The sequence below is a fragment of the Phyllostomus hastatus genome, unplaced genomic scaffold, assembly GCF_019186645.2.
Source record: "Phyllostomus hastatus isolate PE091 unplaced genomic scaffold, TTU_PhHast_1.1 phas_contig_402, whole genome shotgun sequence".
In the NCBI taxonomy this organism is placed as follows: Eukaryota; Metazoa; Chordata; class Mammalia; order Chiroptera; family Phyllostomidae; genus Phyllostomus; species Phyllostomus hastatus.
In genome coordinates this window covers 11597294-11624163 of record NW_025333873.1, presented here as the reverse complement: position 1 = coordinate 11624163, position 26870 = coordinate 11597294, and the positions used below count along the sequence as shown (strand labels likewise).

Genomic DNA, 26870 nt, shown 5'->3' with positions numbered 1-26870 from the left:
GCGCTGTGGAGGAGGCCCGGATGCAAGAGCAGACAGTGCAACCGGTGGGCAGAGAAATGCGGACAACGAAGAAAAAGAGGGGGACCCGTGCAGCAGGCGTCTGTCCCTTGATCAGCGTCCCCGGAGGCCCTGGCACTGTGCCCTTTCTGTGGTTGGTCACGAGGGTACACCGTCACCCCTCCCGCCATCCTGCGTCGTCCTGTGTCAACAGCGCCCCCTCACCCATGCCCGGTACCATCTGCCACTGGGAGACCCCAGCTCTGGCACGTAGCCTTCCCTGGGGGGACCTCGTGCCTCGAAGCTCCTGGGACTTGAGGGCATCCACACCTCGGAAGAGGCATCGGGAACAAGGAGTGGGGAAACCGGGCTTGGGGTTAGGGCTGAGGGTGACTTTTCGCATCCGAAGACACCCTGTGGGCAGCCGTTCACCTCCAGGGACCACCAGCAGGACAGCCCCTACGGCAGGGGCGTCAAACTCATGTTGTCACTGGGGGCCACGGCAGCCTCGAGGTTGCCTTCAAAGGGCCCAATGTGATTTCAACTCCTTTGCTTTGCAGTCTGGCACTCAGTCCACTGAGCCACACCAGCCAGGGCTGATTTCAACTCCTTAACAGTTAAGGAGTAGCTACGTTTATACAGTCCTAAAGTTATTTTGGCCCTTTGAAGGCAACCGCGAGGCTGCCGTGGCCCCCGGGGAAAATGAGTTTGACACCCCTGCCCTACGGGGAACCACAAGCTGGGTGACTTAACCTGTCTGTGCCTCAGTTTCCTCACCTGGAAGTCGGGAACTCATGCCACCACCTTCAAGAGCTGTCGGAAGGAAAGCAGATGAAGTGCGGAGGAGCAAGAAAGACGGACTTGGCCGAGAGGAGCGCAGGGGCGAAGCCGGCCCCAGCCCGGGCACTGACTATAGTGCACAACCACTAACGGAAGGAGGGGGTCCCCCCAGGCCTCAGACCAGGAAAGGGCGCCGCCCCCCCCCCGCCCCAGGCTTGCAGGACAGCGCCTAGTCATGGAGTGGGTGGGACCGGATTGAAGGAACACACTGAAAATCGACTCTCAGCAGCCCCAACCCCACGCACGCCCTGAGAAAGCAGGGCCATCTCCCAGGAAACAGTGGAGGAGCCCGGCGGCGCCTCTCCACCCCCTCGGGCTGGAAGACAGAGTGACAGAGAGCTGCGGGTGACAGAGGCCGCGGCAGGAGCCCTCCCAGGACCCTGTGGGTAACTGGGGCCCCGGCGAGGAGGGGAGGCGCCCTCAGGGAGCAGGAGGAACACCCACAACAGGAGTGAACAGCAAATGCCTACACTCGGTCACAGAACACGCACACGCAGGCACGCACACACTGCTCGGGACTTGGAAACAGATGTCGGGGCCTCCGAGACCACAAGGCTCAGATCTCAGTCCTGTCACTGACTGTGATTGGGGAGAACTGTTTAACCTGGGAGCCCCACCAGGCCCCGCAAAATGCATGTTAGGAACATTAAGGTTATTGAAAAGATCACCTACAGAAGATGTTGCATGCCACATAACAGCCGCCAAACCAAACAGGACGTCAAAGGCTTTGATGACCCTGCCAAGGAGCTGCCCACCCGCGGGCGCTGAGTTGGGGGTCCATGCTGCTCGGGCCTCGGCCACACGCTCCTCGGGCCTCGGCCTGCCCGGTGGAGGGAGCCTCCTGACCCACAGCCCCAGCAGCTGTCCTCACCCCAGAAAGGTGGGGTTCTGAGGCCTGGTCTCTTGCCTTCAGTCCAGCTCAGGTAGGTGAAGGAGGGGGGAGTCCTCCACATTTAAGTGCCAAAGAGAGGGCCGGCGGGAGACTGGGGAAGTCACCTCGGGATCTTAGAGACCACACCCTGGCCCCCTTGTGGAGGTGCTGGACGCTAGTGACCGGCCTTCCCCACAGCTTTTCCCCACGACCCACCCTCCCGTCCTCAGGGCTCCGAGGCACTCCCCTCCGGATCCGAGCCTCGCCACAACGGAGAGTGTGCGGGAAACACACGCACAGAAGCCGGGAAAGCGGAGCTGCCCGGAGGCCCAGTTAGCCAGGCCGGCTCTCACGCCCGGTCCCGAACTCCAGCCCAGGGCCGTTTCTAACGGTGCTGCCTTGGCGACAGGCGTGTTGCTTCTCAAGACGGCAATTCCGTCCGCCAGGCTACGGGTGACCCACACGGCGTGAAAACTCCAACGTGCCCCTCCGTGGCGGGTCACGCACCTGGCTAGCTCACCTGCAGGCCCTGCCGGGACCATCTGAATCTCACACCTCGTGGCTTCTCTCACCACCGGGCCCCGTTGGGGGTGGTGGCGGCTTCTGAATCTGCTTCCTGTGCTTCAAGCCCCTCCCAGAACTCTGACGGCCACGGGGGAGGGAAACTCAGACGCCAGTAGCTGAAGACCAGCGTCATCCGAGTTGTGCCCTGGCCGCTATGGCTCCATTGGTTGGAGCCCCGTCCCGTAGACGGAAAGACTTGGGTTCAACTCCCGGTTAGGGCACGTGCCTAGGTTGCGGGTTTGGTTCCCAATCAGGGTGTGTACAAGGAGCAACCGATTGATGTTTCTTTCCCCCTTCTCTGTCTCCCTCTCTTCCCCCCTCTCTCAAATCAATAAGCATGTCCTCGGGTGAGGATAAAAAAAATCCACTTTGCAGTGTGAGGCTCCAGTCTAAGGAGACCCTGGACTCCTGAGGACCACAGGAACCCCAGCCGCTCATCTGCCCCCACCCGTGCAGACAGCCCAACACGCAGGCGCTCCGGCGAGAGCCCGCTTCTCTTCCTCTCACGTGCTGGAGCACCCAGCAGCCTGTTTTCCTGTTTTCTCCTTTTCTAAGCCGTCTTCAGCTTATAACGAGTTGGGAGTTATTGGGAAGAGAGAGTGAATCCCCAGCTGTTGGAGCTCAACGAGAATGCGGAGCCGCGGTGTTTGGAGTTAACCGGAGAAACAGGCAGCCTCTCTCCAGAGACGAGGGCAAAGCCGCGTTTGAACGCTCTCCCGATATATTAATCATAATGAGTTTTCTTTGCAAAAAGATAAGACCCAGTTTTCAAGGTGAGGGGGACTCCTCGTACCACGGGGCTGCCGCTACGCACCCACCGGGAGCCACCTCGACTGCAGACCTAAATTTAGCAGCAGGTCGCATGGAGCTTTTCATCGCCACCTGCCTTTCCCAGTGGCTCCTGCTCACCCTCCCACGCGAGGCCCTGGGAAGACAGCTGGCACGGACCGGTCACTCCCCACCAAGAGCTCCAGCCTCCTGCTTTCTCACCGGCCTTTCCAGAGCGGGCCTGGCATGGACAAAGGTGCCAGGTGTACCTCCCTTCACTTGCTTGGGAATGCAAGGCAAGTGGACAGCGGTGAGGCCAACAGGTGATGAGTGTTAATGACATAAATCTGGTTCCTCCCACGGGCTGTGAGAGCCCCACCCCCAGGAATCCTGATTCAGTGCATTGGGGTTGGGGTGGGAGACTGGGCGTCGGTATTAATTCTCCTTGGGCAGTTCCAACGTGCAGCCGTGACCGTTCACCGCTGGCCCCCATGGGTGACCGTCAGAGGCAGAGGGTACTGACACGTTGGAAGTCCTTGGTGTGCGACCTCATTTTAGTGAGCCTGGTGATGCCAGAGTAACAGCCACTGCCTGCAGAGAAAGTCAGTGGTGCTCAGACGCACTGGCAGCTTCCGGGAGACCGAGAGCACTAGGGAAGGTTGCGTGACGGTGCCCGGGTTTTCTGTGACACGTGGGGGCGTCCGGACTGGTCAGGGTCAGGGCCCAGGAACGCGGCAAAGATGGCAGGAGCCCCACCTTGCAGGAGGCGGGGACCTCAATCGGCAGGCAGTTTGAAAGCGTCAAAGGACGTTTCCCAGCCACCCCCTTTTGCCATGGTATTTGCTCCATGAATGGGAGGGAGGGAGCGAGGGAAAATACAGCCCATGTCACTCAAATGCTCTCAAGGAGACGCACCCAGGCTTCTCGGCAGAGGGGCCTGCAGAGCTGTGATGTCAGCAGTTACCACAGCTCGGGGGCCAGGGCCAGGTTCTGAGCCAGCCTACCTACGACGGCGCCGGGGCTCCATTACTTACCAGCCTCGTGTCCTTGGGCAGGTTACTTACCCCCTGGCACCTTGTTTCCCTATAAGGTTATCGGGAGGACTGAATGAGTTCATGCATTTACAGCCTGGGGTGTGTATTTGGGGGAGACTTTCTGCGGCTGTGGCAGAGCCTGGGACCCCCGACAGGGGGAGCAACCCCTCGGCAGAGCAGGGCTCCAGCAAGGCCCTGGGCAGGCTGGGCTGCCACAGTGCGAGTACCAGAAAGGCATCGTGAGCCCCACTTATGCACGAGCAAGTGAGGGCCAGGGCAAAGCAGCAGCTTAGCTGGAGGTCTTCATGTTCACGCCCGTCGAGGCTACCTGACACCCGATGCTCACTCTTGACTGTTCACCCTTGGGTCCCCTTCCCCCCCGGATCCCATTAACACGGACCTCCGATCTCTGCTCGCCTGATGTGTTCAGTCCCCTGAGATGATGAAAATCAGCTGTAAGGTTAGAGAACACCTACGTTACCGGTGGGCAGTGGCTTGACTAATGCCATTGGGTACAGCTGGAGGCCTCCGAACCAATGGGCATTTGGGCCTCGCGGGCCTGTCTGGGCACATGCTCCCTAACCGGGAGAACCATGCTGACCCCTGTCCTGGAAGCCTTTTAAAGGCTTGTGCAAACCATTCCCAAACCCTGGGGGCTGCTGCAGGCTCGGGCAAGGAGCTCAGTCCCTGGGAAGACGCCTGGTCGGAAGGTGGGGGAGCGAGCTCCTGGGTCAGAAAGTCTCCTCCCAACACCCTTCCGTCTGGCAGAGGACTCCACCGCTGCACCCGTGGGAGTGGACGTGAGGGGAAGCCAGCAGGGACGATGACGTTGACAGACCTGGAGGTGACGCGACAGTGTGTGTGTGGCGGGGGGGGGGGGGTAAGTGTGGAGACTCGGCTGCCCCAGCACGGCCCAAGACCCACAGTGGGCTGCGTCACGCTCTGCCCGCCAGCTCCGACCGCGCCATATGGAAACTGACCAGAGGCAGCCTTTTCAAAGGGCTTAAGCTAATTAAAAACCACCCCTGACCACAAAGAACTGTCCTATGTGATTGCATCTCTATCTAGGCTAAGCCTTCCTATGCATCCACTGCCGCCCTTTCTCCCCCCAGCTCCCGAGGTTTCTCTGCAGTCGGTCGCGGTGAAGACCAGTGTGCATCGGCAGCGCCCTCCGACGGCCCCTTAGCCACCGAGCCCGCTCTCGCCCCGCCCCTGTCCAGGCTGATGCGGCGGTTTGGGTGTGGCGGGAGCCTCTGGGAGAGCTGAGTCCAGAAACCGCAGCCTGACCCCTGCTTCTGAGCACCGGCCTTGCAGTCAGGCGCCAGGGGCCCAGCCCGGACACCCTTTCGTGCCGGTTCTCCTCAGGGCGTTTGCCACGCGCACCCTCCCTGGGACTGGCCATGTGCAAGTTAGAGAACCCCAATATGTCTACGCCACCCACGAGGAGTGCACAGGCTAGCCGTGCCAGCCCATGCAGCTGGGTGCAGCAGCTCTGCAGACACGCCAACAGGTCAGCCTTCCTATGGCGGTGCTGGCAAGCTTGGAGCCCCCCAGCTGGGTGGGCCGCCCTTGGGTGCTGGTGCTGATTGTCTGGCTGGGGCCTTCGGATCACGACTCGGGAACTGTCACACTAGCGGGGGAGAGGAGGCGGGACATTCCCTGGGTCCCTACTATGTGTGACAGAGCCTCAGACACACAGCATCACAATGCTCCACAGCCTCCAGAGGTCAGCAGTATGACCCCCATTTGACACAGGCTGAGTAAGGTTCGGAGAGGGGGAGCGCTTTGCCCGAAGTTGCACAGCCAAGCTGAGACTGGAACCCAGGTCCATCCTTCCTCCACCCACAGACCCCCCCACCCACGCACCCCCTTTTCACACAGTCCTGCCCACACCACACCACACCACATGCAACCGTGTGGACTGCGGTCTCGGGTGCTCTAACTGCATTCTATTCGGAAAAGGCAGTTCAGAAAACGGGAGAAAGGGCTGACCCGCGCTCAGTCCGTAATAAAGTTGTACAAACGGCAGCGTGCTCATCATCAATGTGCATCTTTATTGCAGTTTGCTGGGACCACTGAGAACAATCCCCAGGTGCAGGCGCGGCTTCTGGGACCAGCACTCTGCTCTGGGCGCTCCCGTCCACCAAGCGGGCGTGGGACACCGGGCACGACCGGCCTGTTCACACCCAGTGCTGGCTCGCCTGGAGGGCCGCGCTGAACGTCCTCAGGCCCCGGTGCGTCCCCCTCGCGGCCAGAAGCAGTGACCCAGCCTCGACTTCGTGGCCGGCCTCCCGCAGGTGTCTGGCCAGCTCCTCTGCGTCCCAGCGCCCTTGCTCAGGGCTGGCCAACAGGTGCTCGATGACGCGCGGGTAGAAGGGAGTGGAGACGCACTGCACCAACAGCTTGGCGTCCAGGAGCAGGGAGAGAAGCTCTTGGTCACAGTTGGAGTCATTCACCTTCAAGAAACAAGACAGGAGAGGCATGAGCTGAGCTGCTTGCTTCTCCCCAGGAGACGCGCCCCCGGCCAACACACTGCTGGTTCACTAGGCACCGCCCTCTTGCTGTGTTCTCGTAAACACCTCTGCCCGGGGTAACAGCGCCTGCTCCAAAGAGCACGTGTAGGTCCCCTCTGAACAGGAGACCCGGGCTCATTCCCGGAGCCTCCTGGAATCACTGCCACTGCGCCCACAAGCCGAGCGCCAGGAGCCGTGCTCAACGCCCCCCGTGCGTTTCCACACCGAGTCGTCCTCCCGGCTGGGCTCTGCCACCCGTCAGTGCCACAGACGGGACGCGGGCGGGCAGGCGCTTCGCCTAGCGCCGTGGCCAGTGAGCCACGGAGCCAGAACCGGAACCGGGGTCAGCCTTGGCCTCCCCGAGCCCGGGCTTTCCCAACCACACCGACCATTTCATTCTAGCACGTACCCCACACTCCCCCGTGTGCAGATCCACAAGAAAAAAAAGAAACGTTTCAGGACAACACCACCTTTTCTTCGCCTCCAGGGAGACCTACGTCCGTCAACCCCTGACGCAGACAGATGACGTCGGGGGGTGTTTAAAACTCGTTCTCACTTGAGGTTCTAGAAAGCTTGGCACCAAACTTACCTTTTCAAAGTGTTTCACAGGTTCTTCCCGCGTGTGTGTTCCCCCTTGGTCCTATCTGCTCAGTCTGTGAACGGTTTTCCATGGCTTTGATACTCAGCCGCTATTTTCTACTTTCTAGTATTATCCACATGGTTGGAAGGAATCAAGTCAACACCAACGCACATCAAAAGTCACAATTACACTGTGGCGTCACAGAACAGCCCGTGACAGGACACGTTTAATAACTTTGGTTGCAGGGGCCTCGGAAATGTGGCATTTTCCATGTCCACTCACTCTTTAACGAGGAGGGAAGGCCACTGACACGGAGAGGTCACTGCGTCTGCAGACGCAGGAATGAAACAAAGGAAGCTCTGGGAATAAGAGTCACTGCCACCGAGACAGCTCCTGCCCCTCCTGCAACCTCGTGCTCCTTCGAAACCGAACGTAAACGTCGGCTCCAGGGGCGTCTTCTTGGCAACACCATCTCTGAATCTCTGGGCCAAGCGGACCCCTCCTTCCTCCGCACTCGCAGACACCGCAGACACGCACCTCTTCACGCCGCGTCCAGAACTCTGTGTGCCGTCTCCCCGCCGGCCCGGGGGCTTCCCGGGGGCACCGAGGTTCTACCGTCCTCCTGTTGCAGCACCCCGTTCTCTCCACGTTACGGCTGCAAGGGCGAGTGAGCAGCAAGCCTGCCACGTGCCTGTGCACCTCGGTCCTCAGGGAGGACCCGGCCTCTGCACAGAGACTGGGAGGGAACAGGGGCCGGGCACCGAGCAGTCTCCGCCGCCAGCCCCAGGTGTCTTCTCTTCACCCGTCGCTCATGGGCACCTGTGCACACAGCGCACCCGCCTCTGGCTCGGGAAGACGCGCAGGTGAACTCCATTGGGCGTTTTGTGTGTTTCTGGTTTTGGTCGCTCATCGGCACCTGTGCACACAGCGCACCCGCCTCTGGCTCGGGAAGACACGCAGGTGAACTCCATTGGGCGCTTTGTGTGTTTCTGGTTTTGGAGGCTAGATGGTGGCAAAAGCAACTGGCGTGAAAGACTAGCTTTCCTGCTCAAAAGGACACGAGCTTTCGGTCTCCACACTGGTGGGGTGGCGGGTGAGTTCTGCGTGTCTCCTTCCTCCCGGTTTCCGCCCTCTCCCTTCCGCCTCACGGGCAGGAAACGAGGGTCTTAGGGCCCCGCAGGGCTGCCCTCACCGTTACCGCGTCCACTCCCCTGCTCCCAGGCACTTCCTCTCCAAGCCTTACAATGCCCCACCCAGACAGCCCTAGTCTCACGCGACAGCTGACGAGCAGGCGCGGTGGGGTCAAGGTCACTGGTGGACGGTCACACAGCCCCTCTGGGGAGCCGGGAAAGCGCCCTCATCTCTCACTGCCCCGCCTGTTTACTGCGTGCGCCCTCTGGCACGGGAGCTCCTCCGGAGCAGAGGGCGCATCGCCTTGGTTCACACCTGCGGCCCCCACGCCCGGGGTCACGTGGGCCGCGTGCTGGGGGCTCAGCGAGGTCTGTGGGGTGAGCCCGTGCATGAACGAGAAACTCGGAAGCTCACTCCCACCCCTTCACTGCACCCCGCCGCCTCCAGGTGCACGTGAGCGCGGCACCTGGGTCGCTGCGCGTGTGTTATTTTGGTCCACCCTTAACAAGCAAGAGTCCCTCCACCTGACCCTCCCTCCACGCGAGACGTGTGCGCTGGGGTGCTGCGGGCCAATGCCTGATAAAACACACGGATAAAAGGCGCAGAATCCCAGCACTGCGGGGTAATACTTTCTTTGTTGCCCCAAGTAAGTCTTCAGGGCTGGGACCCCGCTGGGACTCTTTCTCTTTACTCACCAGCCCCCCTTTGGAGGCCTGAAGGACCCGGAGAAAGGGAGGGATTTTTCCGGGTGGAGGCGGAGCCAGGGCTTCTGCAACACCGGCAGCGGCGGCCCCTCCCACCCCGCTTCTGTTCGGTTCTCCCCAGTGCCACGACGCCCTGAAAATCGGCCTCCCAATGGGTGCGCCCAGCCTCTCGGATAGCTGCCCATGCCCTGGGAGGTGACATGCGGAACTCATGCCCTGCAGGGAGGGACAGGGCAGGCGTCTGCCCTCCAGAAGCTCTGTCTGCTGTCCCGGTTGGGAGAGCCAGCGGCTGCAGTCACGGGAGGGAAATGCCGTGTCTCCCCGCGGCCCTGGCGCACTCACAGGTCCCCTACCCTCCGGCGGGTCAGACACCGCCAGCCCCCTGCGGAGCTCAGGCGGTGGCCTGGGAAAGAAAGGTTGAGGGGAAATTCCGGGTTAGCTTCTTCTCGAGAAAATGGAGGTGGCGACTTTACAATTGCCACGTGCAAAGGAAACACCTGGACAACAATTCTGTGTACATTTGGGTGGAGAGAGAGAAGAACACAGAAGCCGAGGGGGCTTGGGAAGGACCCACGCCGCCAGTGCACCTGGAGGAGGCGCGGTGCCCAAGGCCATGGGGAGACGACGGGACTGCCCCCCCACCCCGTGCCGGCGGCCTCTCTGTGCAACTTAAACACTAACCCTCACTGCAGTTTCAGCGAACATTCTAATCTTACAACTGTTTTGCTTATTCTCGTGTAGAAGTTTTATATTTTATAGTGTAAGGAAAGAATCTGTATTTTACCTTTTTTTATTGTTTAAAGTTTGGAAGCTGTAACTCCTCAGAGGATCTGATATATCATTTTCTGACACTGAAAACTATCTGACTTTTTAATCGATCAGGAATTACTTCGGTGTAGTGTAGAGTCAGTGAAAAACCACGCATCCCTGACACGGGCAACGTCGGTGCTTTGAGAGTTTGAGGAGGAAAAATATATCCTGTCATTTCTGGACTCCGTTGGATGCTTGAAATAACTAGGAGACAAGCCCAGGAGGATTCGCTAATGTAATTCCTCTGATCAAGTAACTCTGAACCAGAGGGAGAGGCCGTGTGGTCTCGTGAAAAGAAGACAGGCTTTTGGGCTGGAGACCAATTTCCAGTCGCGGTTGCTTCGCCCAACTGCTGCGTGACCTTGTCAAGGACATTCCCTCTGGCCTTCAGTTCCTGCACCTGAGATGCAGGCCACCTGGAGGGGCTGCGGTGATCTGTGCCTTGTAAGTGCTGAGTGCAACGTACAGAGTTCAAGTGCAAGGAATGGCCGAAGTTGGTCCAGTCCAACAAATCAGGAATAAGGCATTTCGAGATGAGAAAGAGGTGCACACATATCACAAAGTTCGCCACCCCCATCAGTGATTTTTCTGTGTGTCAGTGATTAATTTTTGAGAATAAATGAAACTTCGCAGATATTGGGAGAGAAATCTATTAAAGCACAAAACTCCACTGTCTTCCAAGCCATTAAATGTTATCTGCTTAACTCCTGGTTTAACAATAGGTAATGAACCTTCTCGAATTACAATCTGTGATTTTATAGATCTATACAAAGCTAAGAGTTAATTATAGTAATGAGTAAGCTGAAATTCTAGTAGCATAAGGTATGCAGGGCCTGATTTCAATTACTTCAAGGAATATTATTTAATACTGTTGCACTGTTTAGGGAAGGAATTTGTCTTATTGTTGTATATACTATTGCTAATAAAAACTATTAAGTATATCAACAATAAGGGCAGAAAAATAAAAGGGCAACGTAAGTGTGTACCTGGAATGAGAAACAACGCCCGGGGATAATTGTGTGCACTCTGTATTTGTCTGAGTGCCATCCAGACTTCCTCTCTCAGCCGACACACCATGAGTCCCACTGCTGGCCGGGGACTGAACAGTGCACCTCATCCGAAGCCAAAACGGGGGCAAATCCTCTGACTCACTAGCTAACAACGGGAAGAGAATCTTTGGAAATCCAAGCCCGGTTCTGCCAATATGACCATGCCCAAATTCCCCACGCCAGGGCCCTGCGTCGGGCAGTTCCACACTTTGCTTAACTCCTTCGTGCCCTGCGTCAACTCCCCGTGAGACAATCCCGTGGACCACGGGTGCTCTTTCTTTTCGTCTCCACAAACACCCTCCCCCCACTCCCCACTCCCGCACACAGGGCCCGGCTGTGCACCACGGGCGCCCAGGCGCCTGGTCACACTGAGCAACCCAGCCCGGCCTCCCTGTTACCACGGCACACCAGGGCAGGAAGGAGAGGGCCCAGGCCCACTCTGAGCGTGGGGAAGGTGACACGGGGGACCCCTACAGGGGAACAGGCTCTCACCGAGGGAGACAAGTCAGCTGGAGACCTGGGAATGTTAAAGGGGGAGGGACACAGGAAGGGTCCATGGTTTCACATACAGGTGTCCATCCAAGCGGGCTTCTCTGAGAACCTTTAAGGCTCTGGTCCTCGTATGTAACGTCAGTAGGTTCCAGCAGGTCCCAGTGCCCTTGTGGCCAGATCAAAGGGGATAAGAGTCACGTTTATCAGAAACTCGCAGGACTGGAACATGGAAGCAACTCCCTGTGACCGGCACCGGGCAGGACTGAGACCATCACATTCCAGAGAAGGTGGAGCCTTCATTCTGGAGGGCTCTCTCCCACGAGGCCCACCACCCCAGCAGCACAGGGCGCCGGGGGTGGGGAGGGGAGCGGGGCTGGCAGCTCTGGACCCCCGGCTGGGCTCGACCAGGGCCCCGGGACTCAGGGGACCGGAAAGGAAGCCCCACTACCCTGGGCAAGCTCTTCAGTGCACTCTGCTCTCGTCCTTTGCAGAGCTAATATTATACGGTTCAAGACGCTTTCAGCAATTTCATTTCTCTGCAGAGATAACCTTTTTCCAGTATAATATATCTTGCCTGGTTGCATTAAAAGAAGCAGGATGGTTGAGTGCGGACTTGAAAGCTGGATCCAGGGTTTCAATTTCAGCTCCGGCTGCTCCCTAGCCGGACGACCTCTGAGTGTCAGGTTTTCGTCTGTGAAACCAGAACGCTCTCCTCTCCCAGGGCTATTAGGATGATCACATGCGGATGTGTCTGCTGTATTTCCTGGCACGAAGAAGTTGCTTCTAGAAGAGGGTACTTATTACTGGAAGCAGAGAGAAGTCCTTAATTAGGTGCTAAAGGTCCCAAAGGCCCCCTTTGAGCCCCAGGAGTTACTCTGTTAACAGGCACGCCCGCCCACGGCGGCCTGGGGGCCGGGGCAGAGGCACTGAGCAGCGTCACAGGGAAGGGTGACGGCGAGTCGAAGCCACCGCGAATCTGGCGCTGCAGAGCGGGGGATTTCCAGTGAGTGAAACGATCACGAACACACACCTGCCTGCTCTGATCAAATGAGTCAAGAGGCTGCAATGCGCCTGGGAGGAAGCCTGCCAGAGGGGAGCTTCCAGGCCACTGGCAGGAATGCTCTTCCCGGAGAGGACGTGGCCCCGCAGGCGAGCGTTAGTGCTCTCGGGGCTGACGGAGGGGTGACCTGGCAGTCCACACCACCCAGGGCCTTACTCGGCCATCAGGATGGGAACGCGCTAAGAAGGGCTTTCTACACACGGCCCGGGGGGGAAAAGGCTGTTGGCTATCTGTAAAAGCTCCTCAGCACCAGGGGTCTGCGATCTCAGAAAAGCTTGGAGGGAAAGCCAGGGCAAGCGCTGGCAGCAGCCCTCACGCGTCACCCCTTTAAGTGTAGGCACCTGTCGGGCTGTCAGCATCCGAAGAAGAGTGGCCAAACACCGCGTGCTCTCACCGAGCGGGTGGGCGTTCCTCCACTTGGATCCTCGCGCTGCGCACGCGAGCACCTGCCTGTCAGGGGTCCCGCGGCCAGGTGTTTCCTCTTCAAGTCAACAGGCGCTACCAGCAACAGCCAGTGACGCTCGGGGTGAACTCCGGCTAATCTAATCAACGGGGTGAGGAGCAAAAACAGAAACAAAAAAGAAAGCAAACGCTTTCTATTTCCCACCTCGATACCAAGCACAATCTAAAAACAGCCGGGGAAGAGCCCCCGCGGAAAAGGCCCCCAGTGAACTTCTGCCTGGGACCCTCGGAGCAGGGGCTTCTCCTGGGCTGGGGGAGCGGTCGCCAAGCACGGCTGCAGAGATGGAGGAGACACACATAATGCACGCACACAAATACTTCAAATGAAAGGATGATCTCCAAGCTACAGAGGGTTCCGGTAAGAATCACATGATGCAAACTCATTAAAACACGACCCTGAGCTATCTGATCCTGAGCTGTAAAGTTTAAAAAGGGAAGTGGAAGTTTCTTCCTTAATCACGGTAACAAGACAACCAGCCTTGAGGGAGAGAGCGCGGGCCGGGACTGCAGTACACCATCCCCTCGGGCCAGGCTGCCGGGGGAGCACGGGGGGTCTCAGGGGGTGCCGGTCCCCAGGCCTCGCAGCCATGCTCCCAGCGTGAGTGAGTTAGTAAGCGGGCAACCACACACCCACCCAGGCACAGAAAACCCGCCCAACACGCCCGGAGCTCCTCCGACCCAAACTTCAAGTGCCCGGGACTAGGCCCCCGCAGTCCCGGCTGCTCTGACATTCTCGTCGTCAGGTTTACGGTCTCCGCACCCAAACACAGACTCTGCTCCAGTGAATGTCTGTTAAATGAGCAAGTGTCTTCCTCTTAGACAAAACCGGAGTAGCGCCTGCACTCCGAGGACGCTGGGGACAGAGCAATCGCAGGTGAGTCGTGGCCGTCACTCACAAGACCGACAGCCCTGACTCGCTCGCTTCCCTGGAACCCGCGCGGGGCCTCGCCCACTGGGCTTACCTTGTCGGCCGCGGCGAGGTGCTCCAGGGCCAGCGCGTGCAGACTCGCGTCCGGGCTCTCCAGGAGCAGCTTCAGGGCCGGCAGCAGCAGGGCCTGGCTCCGCAGCAGCGCGCACAGCTCCTTTAGGCACTGAAACCACAGCGCAGCCGTGTGAGTGGCAGGACACCCGTGGCGTCCCTGGCGCTGTTCGGGTTGTGTCTCTAGGCCGCTTTCTGCGAGCGCGTGCGCGTCTACAGCCCTCGGAGGGGCCACGCTGAGTGACTGTCTGGGTCCTGCTGCACGCACTTCATGGGGGGCGTCAACACCGTCCTGAGCTCTCAGGTTCCCCTCTAGCATCACCCTCAACGGCTGCACAGCGCCCACTGGACGGATGTGGGCCGTCACTCACTTTCCTGCATTCTCAGAGCCCTCGCTCCCTCGTGAATAAAGTGGGGGCAATTGTATCTGCTCCGCAGTGTCTGTGTGCGAGAACACGTGTTAATCAATAATAACGTGCAAGACCCAGCACACGCTAGATGCATAACAAACAATGAAAACTGCTACCCTTTGTTCGTACCATCAAATACCTAGTTGTCACCCACTGCAACACAGGAAATCAGCAAGTTAAATATCTAAAAGGCCGTTTATAATCCTGATGTCAAGGTGAACTGAACGCTTGATGCTTGAGATATTCATCTTCATGAAAACTGTCTGTGGTCCGGAAAAACCAAAACGTATTTGAATTTTATTCTCGGCTCTGTATTATGTTGACTGAGCCTGTCATCAGAGAGCAGGCTTTTACAGGAGATAACGAATGGTAACCCTTCGCAGCAGAAGCATGAAAGAAGGGCGAGCAGACAGGGAGCCCCCTGCCCCGCTGAGTCAGACGCTGCCTCCGGGTCGGGACTTGGGCTGCAGCTCGAAGAGCAGAGCTTCCGGACGGGGGGCCGGATGGTGACTGCGCCCCCGTCCCCTGAAGGGGGGCTGCTGAGAGGACTGAGGATCACCGCCCTCCGCGGGACCGGTGTCTCTCTCCTGCCCCTCCGACCGCAGCGTACCAGACAAGAAACACTCAAGTCTCCGTCTCCCTAGTGCGTTGGCATCATTGTAAGGCAGACAAAGTAAGGACAGGACGAAGCAGCTCAGGAGAAAGGTCTCTTTGGAACTCCAGCAACTGCGGTATTTTTTAGCTCCCACCCAGCGTGTCTGCTGGGAACCAGTGAGGCCTTCCCAGTGCACACCGGAAGGCTGTGCTACACAAATGTGTGTGACAACGATGGACATCAGCAGGGGAAGGGTTCTGCAACATCGTACTTCCGACACTACGGATTCTAATTCGGGAAAGTGCCGCGTGGGCCGTAAAGCACCGAGGACACACAGGGGAGTGTCCCACCCAGACTCTGGGCCAAAGGGAAGTGCACATTTTTCACCAGGGCGCCCAGCCCCGCAGAAAATATCTGGGAGGATGAAGCACACGCTCCCAGGCATGACAAGCGAGCCCAGGGGCCGCGCGCCAACCTGCCCCCCACCCATCCCTGCTCCTCCAACGTGACAGCGACGCGCCCACCTGCCCGCTCCGCCGGGAGCACGTCCCCGGGAGACGGGTTAGCCAGGGCAGAGTGTTCTGGGTCTGCGCCGTCCAACACGGCAGCCACGAGCCACACGTGGGTAGGGAACGACTGAGATGTGGCTACTGCCACTGAGGAGCCGCCCTTCAAACCTCACTCAGTTTCACTTGCTTCAGGTCTCAGTGCTGACGACCATACGGGGCCCGTGGCTGCCGTGCTGGGCGGTGCGGCCGCCTGGGGTGGGGCTCTCCCTCGGGCCTCCGCGCCTTCACCCGGGTGCCGCCTCTGCTGCCGCTCTCCGATTAACCCCTTAGCTCTTCGCGTCCCGGCTTCAGAAGGCCCCAGAAACCCCAGCTCCCACGCAGGAGGCGCCTCTGACTTCCCAGGCCGGGCACCCCCGCTCCAACGGCGTTCTGTAAACGTTTCCCGCGCTGTCTGGCTGTCTCCTCGTGTTACTCTAATTACTCGTTTGCCTGCCTGCCTCGCCTGAGGGCAAGAACATTTTCCTTCTCGGTATTCCAGGTTTGCTCAGTGTATACTGTACCTAAAAACTTTGATATGTAATTCCCTCTCTCCTTAACACTCATCTTTGCTTATTCGGTACGTCATCAATAATTGGTAAATGGGTACTTCTCAGCAACTTACGATACTTAGACTGAGCCTATCACTTGGCTGACCTGGGTTTTGGGGAAACAAGTTACTCAAATAACCTGCACTCGCCTCTGAGCAGATATAATGGGCCGATGGCCACAGCTGGGCAGGCTCCTCCTCCCACCAGGAATGAAGGACTTCATTTCGCATGAGCGACGGACTACTTCTCTAGGCTAACGGGCACTGGCTAAACCCCTCCTCTGGGTTTCAATACTACGCTGCGTTCACCAGGTATTTCCCTCTGTGCTGCGGGAGGGCAGTTCGCTAAGGAGACTCACGAAGGAGGAGGGGCCTGGGGCGCTGCCGAAAGGTGGGCGTGGCCAAGAGCACCACACCCACCTCACGCGGCACTTCTGCGGCTCAGGCCTGTGCACCCGTCAGGACACAGAACAACGGGGAGGGGTGGGGGGCTGGGCCCAGAGCGGACTCTGGTCCATGGCCATGCGCGGGGTCCCAGTCCCTGTGGCTGAGGGTTGTCAGAGAAGCAGCGCTGGCCCAGCCCACGATCTGCCTGTCTGTGCTCACACAGCCCTCCTGCAGGCCCTGGGGTCTCCAGCACCCGAGGTGCCACAGGCCTGCACGGGAGGGCGAGGCACAAGATGTGCAGGGGTGCATGTGTCCTCGGACTCCGAAAGGGAAGCTCCTGATCATCACGGTCATGAACGAGAGCCCCCACGATGAGACTGAGGAGCCGGGGGCTCCTTAGGAGGCTCGCTCCAGAGCTGGGCAGCTAACGCCCACACCCTGCCCACAGGGTCTGCGCGTGCAGCTCAGGCTGTGCCTCTCGAGATCACGGACCCTCCGGGTCGGCCCCGAAGGGCTGGGACCTGGAAGTTGACACCTGTCGTATGAAGGCCAAGAGCCTGCTCTGTGCCAGCTTCTCCCTCTGCCTAACGCCCACTCCCGAGGACGCTCAATGTATTGCCACGGATGCAAGCCCAGAAGAAGGGACGTGGGCCCTGTGAGCAGCAGTGACTCTATCCTTCTGGTAAGTTCAATCGGCAAATGCATCACGGCCATAAATCACAAGTACCGTGAGCGACAGCAGGCAATCCCCCCAAGGCCGTCTAAGGGGTCTCGGAGAAAAGCAGCTCTCACATGGGAACCTGGGGGGGATGGGAAGTGGGGGCGGAGTCCTTATCACAGCCCACGCGAAGATGCACCCCCTGCCTCAGAGAGTGGGGCAAACCGAAGGGGCTGCTGGGATTTGAAACACAGCGAGCCACGGCTAATCTCACCACCACCAGCGCTGGGACGTGAAGTGCTGTGGAACTCTGCATTAGACTGTGAAATTCTCAAATGCGGTAACGTAAACTTAATAAGACACTTCCACTTTGCAGTAGTAATGTCCCTTCCTTTGTAGCGATTTTAATGCGCATCGGAGCACATTTAGTGACCAATAGAAACAGCGCACCACATTCTCGAAGTCCCTCCAGTCACGCCATCCTAAGAGAAACGCCCGTGAATGTGCCCGATTAAGAGACAGACGCTGAGACGGCATATGGAAAATGAAAGCAAGTCGCTGTGGCAACGAAACTCATTTGATGATAATTATTTTTCGTCTCATCACATTAGGAGAGAGAAGCGATAATGACCTAGTGAAAAGTGGGGTTCAGCCCAGTGCCTTTCTCCTCACCCCAGGAGACCATGGACTTAGCAAAGGCAGGATGCCTTTGCTGCTACGGGTGAAGCAGTGAACAGCTTTGGCTCATCCTCCTCGCGGGCCGAGACCTCGCCAAGCAGACGGCCGGCGGTCCCTGCTGGGACCACCCAGCGCAGCCCCTGTTCCTGAGACCAGACGGTGGAGGTCCAGAGGGGGTGCTCTGATCAGGGTCACAGACCATGCTGTGGCCCCGTCCGGAACGGAACAGTTCAAGTTCGTGCATCACGAGGGCTCCTGCTGCCACACCTGCCCGTCAGGTGCCCCTGGTCCCAGTGAGGAGAGGCAGGCAAATCCCTCTCCAGGGGGTGGTGCGAGGAGGGCCCCAGTGCGTGCATGCTTATGGCACTGTGCTTTCCGCTCTGACCGCCCTAAACACTGAGGAACCACAATTAGATGGACCGGTCACAGGGGGACCAGCCGCTGACGCCAGCCAAAGGCGCACCACGGGAGCCGGGGGACGTGGAGTCTGGAGCTGGCACCTACGTTTCACTGAAGAATGTGGTCATTCTGATGGTTAAAAGACTTCTTTAAATAAATAAGATATTTTAAAGTTCAATAAAAAAAACCACACTCAGCCAGTCCCTCATTCAGAAAACAATCCATTAAATGTACATTCAGAACGAGAGTATTTTCCTGCGGTGAGTAAAAATGAAGACCCAGAGAACCATATTTACAATCTTATTTTCAAGTTTATCAGTGTAGTGCCGTTATCCAAATGCTTGAACCAGGGGCACGTGAACGGCTCAAATGACATATTGCTGAGGTCGGATGCACCGCAGCAGGGGGCTGTAATTAATACGTGCTTATTTTAGAGAACACAAATAAATACACATCTATGTCTAAAACAAATGCCCCTGTGACAGCCCAATTACCGGATCAGAGAGAGAAGTAAGGTCAAAATGCAGGTGGCTGAGTGTTTTGGCAAGTTTCGAGAGTAACTAGTGAGGTCGTACAATCTCCTCGAAGTGACGTCAGAAAGTGTGTGAAAATCGGAGTGGCCGGCTGCCCGCCCGGAGGAGCGTGCTCACACCTACGGTGACGTTTCCAACCGGTCCGGTGCGGACGGACAGAGGTAACATGTGCTCGGCCAGGCCCCCTTGGCAGTGAGTGGGCCGGAAACCCGAGTGGGACGCAAAAGGGTCCCCGGAGGCAGCGAGCGAGCGCTGGGCCCCGCACGGGGAGTGTGAACAGAACGCGGCTTCAGAGCCAGCTGCAGCGAAGAGAAGGCCCTCGCCGCTGCCTCCTGGCTTCGCTTGTCTTCACTGGACCGTGTCCCTCTCCCTCCCGGTGACGGGAGCCGAGTGTCCTTCACGTGCAGAGACCCACACTGCGCACGCCCCAGCGTGGGGGGGAGGGGGGAGAGAGGACCCGAGGGAAAGCACTCACCTCGGCCGGGAGCCTCTGACTGGTGCCGTACAGAGAGCGGCAGAGTCCCAGAACTTCGCTCCCCAGGCCGGCCCTGGGCTCCCCCGTGCACCGGGTCAGCATCCCCGCTGCAAGTCTCGCCCAGGGGTTTTTGGTCACGCTCGTCCTAAGGGAGAGAAATGCAAGGCACTGGGAATGATCAAAGCGGTAACAACTGCGATAAGAAATTTTGAAGTAGGAAAAAAAAATCCCGCTTTTCCCAGCAGAATGCTGTGGACAAACTGGAATCACAATCCAGTCGTGTGGTCCTTCAGCCCGTCCCGTGGAAGAGAGGACCTCTCCGGGGGACGGCGAGCTTCCCGACCGTGGCACCCGCGGGCACCCCGCAGCCCGGGCGCAGCGGGGGCAGGCGCTGAAGGGCCGGCGGGCTCGCTTCTGGCTCCCCAGCTTGGCTGACTCACCGAAGGCACTTAAACGCTCTCGGCCTGGCTGGCTGGGTCTGGGGGCGCCACCCAGCCTTTCTGGGCCTCGGTGTTTTCCACTGTGAAAAGGCAGCTAAGCGCGCGCCCCGCAGGGCTGCTTTGCTTAACGGAAGACATTTGCAGTTGTAAAGTGTCACTCCTGCTAGCAGGCCCCTCTTGGTATGCACTGCCTAGTACCAGCTTTTCTGAGTTGGTCCCGTGCCTGTGCTGGTGGGGTCGGGGCTCGGGGCAGGATTAACCACAGTGAGGATGGGTGTTAAGGACAGGGGCGACACAGGCTGAGGGAGCCACACACAGGCAGTACGGAGGTCACACCTGGAGCTCCATCCAGTTCTCTTACTTCTAGAACACAGAAGCATACAAAGGTTGCCTTCCGTTTCCCTTCTCAGGCTGCCACTACTCCGTTTCACAAAAACATCATGACTTACATTTCAAGGGGCAAGTTAAGAGCACACTCATTCCAAGGCCCCAGGGTGCTGATTTCACTTATAACATTTGAAAATAATTTCACTATTTATTGTCTGTTGTCCAGACACTGAGCACCTAAGGACAGGGTCTTCCTTGAAGAATTTTATTCCTTGCCCCTGAGAAAAAAAGTCAAGAGCAACGAAGACAAGGAGACTCACAATGCGGGTCTTTGCATCTCAGCGCAAACTAAGGATCTGTGAGGACAAGGAATGCTGCTTATTGTCAAGTGCAAGCTGAGCTCGGGAGGGCCGGCTGACTGGGAGCCTCCTGACCCTAAGGCCCAGCGCTCCGCTTTCCTCCTTCCGAGTCTGCGCTCCCTCGCCGGGGCTTTCTCTCCCAGGCGGCCCCAGTGCAGAGGGTGCAGCTGGCCCAGCCCAGCGCGCCCCGCCGGGCACCGAGGCTTTGACACCAATCAAAAGGCACTTCTCAGCAGCCGGTGATGCGTGGACAAGGACTGCGCATTTTCCGTGAGTACAAACCTACGCCACTTTCCACGCACTTGCCCCCAAGGGACTAACACTACAAACCTTTCGTAGATACTGTTAAACTAGCAGCCGCAGGCGTGGGGCCCACCTCGGAGTGGTTAACGTGACGGCGTGACCAGCAACATCCCTCCAGGTCACACCGCCCTCCTCTCCTCCAGCTTCCCCTCCGTCCCCCCAGTTCCCTTTCTTTGTCTCGGTTCTTTTGGGGGTGCTGAAGTCATACATTGGATTGTCCGAAATAAAAAAGTGCACACTCCAAAGTACTTCTGAGAGCCTGTTTTTAAAGCACCCTGTCAGGTGTCTTCCCATGTAAGACCCCAACCTGAACCACAGAAGGAGCAGAGACAAACGCCTTTCGGTGACTTAACCTCGGGGCGTGTCTTAGGCGGAGGGGGCGTGGCTACAAGAGGGGCGAGTGGGTGGGTCCTGCTGTGTTCTGGCTCTAACGCCTTCTCCACAGAGGGCTGCAAAGCACGGGCCAGCAATTTACAAATGTCCTTTCACGTGCGACTACAAAAAACACACCTTTAAAAAATCAGGTCTTTTTGTCTACAAACACATGCGATGTTTTACATGCAATAAAGGTTTTCGGTGAAGCTAATCTCGCTTCCCATGGGTGAGCGAGAGATTTGAAACGCTCCCTGTTCTAAAGGTCCAAGACACTGTAAAGCCGCAGTTCACCAATCCACCAGAGGTGTCCCGCTGTGGGTTTAAAATTTCTCCTTTCTGAGACATCCATTCTGAGGACGGAAAGCAATCTACATTGCACTCTCCCATTTCCTGGCAAGGGGGAGCACAGCCACCGATCCAACGGGGCGGGGGGCGGGGGGCGGGGGGCGGGGCCCACGTCTAGTTCACACGGTCCGCTCCTGGGCTTGTCCAGGACGGAGGTGTGGACGCGGCAAGTGGAGCCCGGGTCCCCGGCCCTAACGAGCCCCCTGGGCCCGCAGGCGGCTCTGCCGAGGCAGCTGTCCGATACACTGTTGCAAGGGAAACCCGAGGTTCTGCGATGCGCGACCCAGTGCTGCTGCCGAGTCTCAGACAGGGGAGCAGGGATCCTGTTCTTGCCGGCAATGTGTCGGCGTGCCGTCTCCGCCGCAAACGACAGAGACCCAAGACAGGCTGCTTTCCCCAGCGGTGTAAATTACAGTACGGGGAAGATAGCCCACGGTATTTTAATAACTGCACATGGGGCCCGGTGGGTGCTGGAAGTAGTGGGAGGACCACTCTCTCAAGTGTATGGCTGTCTAGCCACTGGGAGCTAATACAGAATGATACTGTGTGTCAACCAGAATTGAGAAAAACAAAACAAAAAGAGCGCTCTTCAGGAATCCCTAGCGGTCTCGTCCTGGGGTTAAGGTGGGGTTTTCAGGCATTCTCAGCAGTCCTAAACTGCACGGAGGATTTTGCGGGAAAGCCTCCTTCCTCACCTTTGCGGGGTGCAGCTGGGCACCAGCGTGGGGAGCGTGCGCACCTGCGAGCATGGGAGGCACAGGTGCGCCCTGGAGCCAGCAGGCATTCGGAATAGGGGCCCACGTGCTCCCGCTTTTTGCCAACAAGGAGCAGCCGTTCACGACAGGTAGCACAGGTGCTCAGAGGGACCCTGACCTGTCTTTGCAAGGGTCCTTCGCCAAGGGCACGAGAACTGAACGGCCACTCCAGGCGACGGTGAGTGGTTGCGGCCAGCTCAGCCTCACTCGGGGAGGAGACCCCAGGGCAGCGAGGGCAGCCAGTGGTCGGCCGGGACACCGCCTCCCTGCCTAGGAGCCAGGGATGCCTGAAGCCGTGTGCCTTCTGAGCTTCAGTGTCCTCACCCGCAAAGTGAGATAACATCGCCTTCCTGTGCAGGGCTGCTGTGTGAACGGACAAGATATTTACGCTGCACGTAACACTGCGTGGGCTCAATACAGGGGGATTTTCAACTTATTCCACAGGAATTCTCAAGTTAGCGTGGTAAGCCATGTTCACAGAGACTTAAATGATTTTCTGCTTTAAAAAAAAAAAGTGGAGCAAAACTACTTTGTTGACATCATAAATCAGATGTTATTATCAATCACTGGCTGATATTTCTGAATAAAAAACTGGGGTTGAGGGGCAAGGCAACTTTTATCTATTTCTTTCACCGGCTCATTTGAAGGGACTGAATTCCTAAAACCCGACAAACCGAAGAAGTCTAATTCTATGTGGCCACTTACACGTATTCACGACTCATAGGCGGCCACGCTTGCAGGAGCAGAACCAAGTGCTGAAACTCGGCCTCCCGGTGGCTGGACTCCAGCAGCTCGGTGAAGAGCGAGTAGCGGTTCTCTTCGTTCTCCACGTCAGTCGCGGCCACCTGCAAGTTCAAATGCACGCGTGAACCTGGCGGCAAAGGCTGAGGAAATGGCTCGTGGAAGAAGTCAAATGTGGTTATTTCTAGCACTCTTTTGGCAAGTGTTACCGGGCACTGAGGGAAGTTCAACAACATCCCTTTCCACCCCCCAAAAACCTTCAAAAGCTCTCTGCCTTTCCCATCTCAAAGCTTGAAGTTAAAAATGGCTTAGAACAAATCACAGTATGCGTCTTAATGTTCTTTACCAAAAAAAAATTCAAACAAAAAGATTTCCACAGAACTGAGTTACTGGCATTCAATATACGTTATGCTAAAATACTGAATCATTTTATGGGAAATGGTGAGTTCAACATACTGAAATTTAGCTGATTTTTTCTTTAAGTTATTCTAAATGCATTTCTACTTTTCATTTTAGCATTTTTACTACTAACTATATTCATGTTGGCTAGAAAATTTCTCTAATGAGAAGTTGAAGATTTTACTAAAATGCATTTGTCATGTGATATTTGTCTACAACAAAAATAAACTACCCTTTATTTTCAACTCTATTTCTAACGTAAAACAAGTCACAGTCAAATAAAGAATGCTCATTTTGCCCAGGCTGCTGTGGCTCAGTGTGTTGGCTTGCAACCCGAAAGGCCACCGGTTCAATTCCCAGTCAAGGCACACGCCTGGGTTGCAGGCCTTGTCCCCCCAGTTGGGGGCATGCAAGAGGCAACTGATCAATGTTTCTCTCCCCCCTTTCTCTTCCCATCCCCTTTCTCTAAAAGTAAATAAATTTTAAAAAATCTTAAAAAAAGGGAATGCTCATTTTTTTCCTCCCACTGAAGACCCAGATGACATTTCCTTCACGTTGGGGCAGTCCTAAAACAAATCACATCCCCGGCACCCCTGTGGGTGCAACAGTTTGCTCTTTTACACGAACAGGCAGTGTTCGACCCCAGAGCAGGCCGAACGCTGGCCCTGCGGTTCCCCAGCCTCTCGCGGCACAGACTGCCCGTCCTGGGTGACTGAGACTCAGAAGGCACCTGGAGGGGAGAATGAACGGTGGCCTGTGTATTTGCTCAACTGTCTGCATTAACGCGTGTTTCCAAAACACCGACTTGAGTGGTCATCCGGGCTCCGATCCCAGGGAGCCGCCTGGGAAAGCTGCATCAGGCACTCTGCATTCGCACACAGTGGGTGAGTGCCATGAAACGGCCGGCGACCTTGATGGAGGCCCTGCTCACGCCGAGGCCAGGCAGGCCCCGCACACCGGCCCTGAGGCCCGTGTCACTCTTCCGTGGAGCAATGACTCAGTGCATGTCATCGCTTCTGGAACAGTATACTCCAGTAAGCGGGCTGACCCTTCCAAGAGTTGTGTGGGGGGAACAGCATGAGTATTACCTCACTGTGCAGGTGAGAGAACAGGCTCATGTGTCCCAGCCACATGGCTAACAGGTGGCAGAGGCAAAAGATAATTCTGAGCAAGTGGCAGAGACAGCGTATAACCAGATCAGGAAGGTTTTTTTTAAAAAAAAATTTTATTCATTTTTACTTTTAGAGGGAGGGGAAGGAAAGGAGAGGGAAACATCAATGTGTGGTTGTCTCTCACGTACCCCACACTGGGGACCTGGCCTGCAACCCACGCATGTGCCCTGACTGGGAATTGAACCAGCGACTGTTGGATTCACAGGCCCGTGCTCAATCCACTGAGCTACACCAGCCAGGGCAGATCAGGAAGTTCTGAATCAGAGAACTCAGTAAGCCACGTCAGCTTTGACTTATTTAAACTGGTGGCCTAACTGGGAGTTTCTCGATAGTTTCTTACTTGTATAAAGAAATGTTTCCTAAAAAACTCCAACTCAAGCCGTCCATCCATCTGTTGTCAGCAGGCTTCACCCCCTTCAACCCCTCCAGCCTCAGGGCCCCCCAGGGGCTCTGCATTCACCACGCACACGCAGCTACCTGGGGGACTCGAACCTGTTTGCTCTGCCCCGCGCATGCTCTCCCCAGAGAGCCAGGGGGCTCGCTCCCCACGTCCTCAGAGTCTCTCTGCTGTCACCTCATCGGAGAACATGCCGCACACTGCGTGAGCACCCCGCCTAAGCAGCACCCCGCACCCCTGTCTGTCTCCCTCACCCTGTGCTGTTCTCCCTCTCGGCGCTTACCAGCCTGTGACACGTTAGGCCTTTATCACCTTTCTTTTTCCGTTAGAATGGAAGCTCCTTAGAAACAGGGACTTCCATGCCTTCACTGGTTTACCCCTACTGCTTCACATAAAGAACTCACGAGTTCCTTATTTTACGATATACAAATGCGTGAGTGAAGACATAAAACATTTTAAACACAGAATGATGTCAAGTATTCAGAGCTGCCATGATTTGTCAGCTGTTCTTTTTTAGTTGCAGACAGACACAAGGCTTCCAAAGAAGAGGCTGCCGAGAAGGAAGTCCCGAGAAAGACCCTGAGCAGCACGCTCACTGACGCTGCGTCCCGACCACGGAGGCCTCGCTCAGCGGCGGGGTCTCGGGAAACCCCTCCCCCCTGCCCGAGTCGCCTGTCTCTCAGTGGAGGGACGAGCCCCCAGACACCTCCAGTCCCCAGAGGGCTGGCAGTGCCTGGGGCTGTGCAGCTGGGAGAAGGGTTGGGAGATGGCTGCCCTTTTCTTTCTCAGTTATAATGTGCGTTTTCACAGAGTTCATTTGTAGGAAACATTCTGTGTGTAAAATAGACTTAAAAACGACGGAATGACACGTTGCTAATGTCCCCAGCAGCGCCAGTATTCTGGTCTCTACAGTTAGCCGCAGCATGATTGGGAATAAGTTTCTCCGCTACATGACATGCAGAGTGTGATGGGTTATGTGCTTCAGACCATGAAAGGGAGGAGCTCAGGAAAAAGTGATTCATGCTTTCAATACCATTTAGATTTCTTTCTTTTCAGAAAGTGTAACAGCCTGTAAATTTTATGTACGTTAACTGTCATATAGGAGGAGAAAAAAGAAAAGAAACTATAAATTAAACCTTCATGTTTGTTTTCATATTAGTGTGCAAATAAGAGTTTCCACTTAAAAAAGTGTTTTGCAATATATTTCTTTGTATAACACATTTCTAACGTATATACAGACTTTTTAAGAGTATGTCTTTGTCAGGAAACATTTGCTTCTTAATGCTCACTAATCATTTCAATTACTAGTGAATTTTCAGAGCAACAATCCCCATTTTTAAAATACAAATGTCAAAATTATAGTAACTTATCACCCCATTTGTGCATGCAGGCCTGAAGGTCACCTCATATCGTAAAGGATTTTAAATTGTGACTCAGCCCTTAAGAAAGCAGTTTTAAATTCTCCACCACTGTAGCTGCAAATGTTTTACCTCATGTGAGAGAAGATTTGTGTCCACATATTAAAATATTTAAATTTATCTAAATTTTACAGGGTAATATAAGCTTATTTTCCCATCACGTCGTATGTTTTAAAGATATATTCTGATAACCAAACCTCAAAAGGAATTTTTATAAGGAAAGATGGGATAAGTTAAACACAGGCACGGAACTGCCGGCCTCGCTGAAATAGTTTTAACCCGTGTTTCCCGACCCCTCTCCGGAAGCACAGCGATAGACCATGGAAGTAACAAAAAAGATAGCCAAAGGCGCACTCCCCACGGCCGCGGAGAGAAAGCAGACCGGCCCGGGACGCCGGGACCAGGACGGGAAACACGGCGCGGAAGCGGGGAGCCCTGCGTGCGCCCTCACCCGACAGCAGGAAGGCGCTCAGCACCCGCGTCCGCTGCCTCGGGACCCAGGAACAGCCGAGAGCCCCGGTAAGGCCGTTTCCCATCCGTCTTCCAGAAGGAAGGGAGGAAAAGGGTAGAGCCGAAAGAGTGTTTCAGCAAACGACATTTAAACGCTTCCCAGGTTTGGTGGGAAATATAAACCGACGGATTTGAGAAGCCGAGCGAACCCCCGAGAGTGGGCCCAGAGGAATCCACGCCGAGACAGCATGGCCGGACTCCAGCGGGCCAGAGACAAAGACGGAATGTTGCAAGCAGCCAGAAAG

At 56.5% G+C, this 26870-nt stretch overlaps 1 protein-coding gene across 4 annotated transcripts in view; it reads right to left on the bottom strand.

Annotated features, from left to right (window-relative positions):
- Nucleotides 1–6108: 6108 nt before the first annotated feature.
- NBAS (NBAS subunit of NRZ tethering complex) overlaps nucleotides 6109–26870 on the bottom strand; it is a 243145-nt gene continuing 222383 nt past the window's right edge. For all 4 annotated transcript variants that reach the window (XM_045844418.1, XM_045844421.1, XM_045844420.1 and 1 more), the window contains 4 exons: nucleotides 22694–22833; nucleotides 19085–19229; nucleotides 13838–13966; nucleotides 6109–6530 (listed from right to left, as the gene is read on the bottom strand). In XM_045844418.1, the coding sequence (XP_045700374.1) occupies nucleotides 6255–6530; nucleotides 13838–13966; nucleotides 19085–19229; nucleotides 22694–22833 (690 nt within the window). In that variant the 3' untranslated portion in view covers nucleotides 6109–6254. The remainder of the gene's footprint in view (nucleotides 6531–13837; nucleotides 13967–19084; nucleotides 19230–22693; nucleotides 22834–26870) is intronic.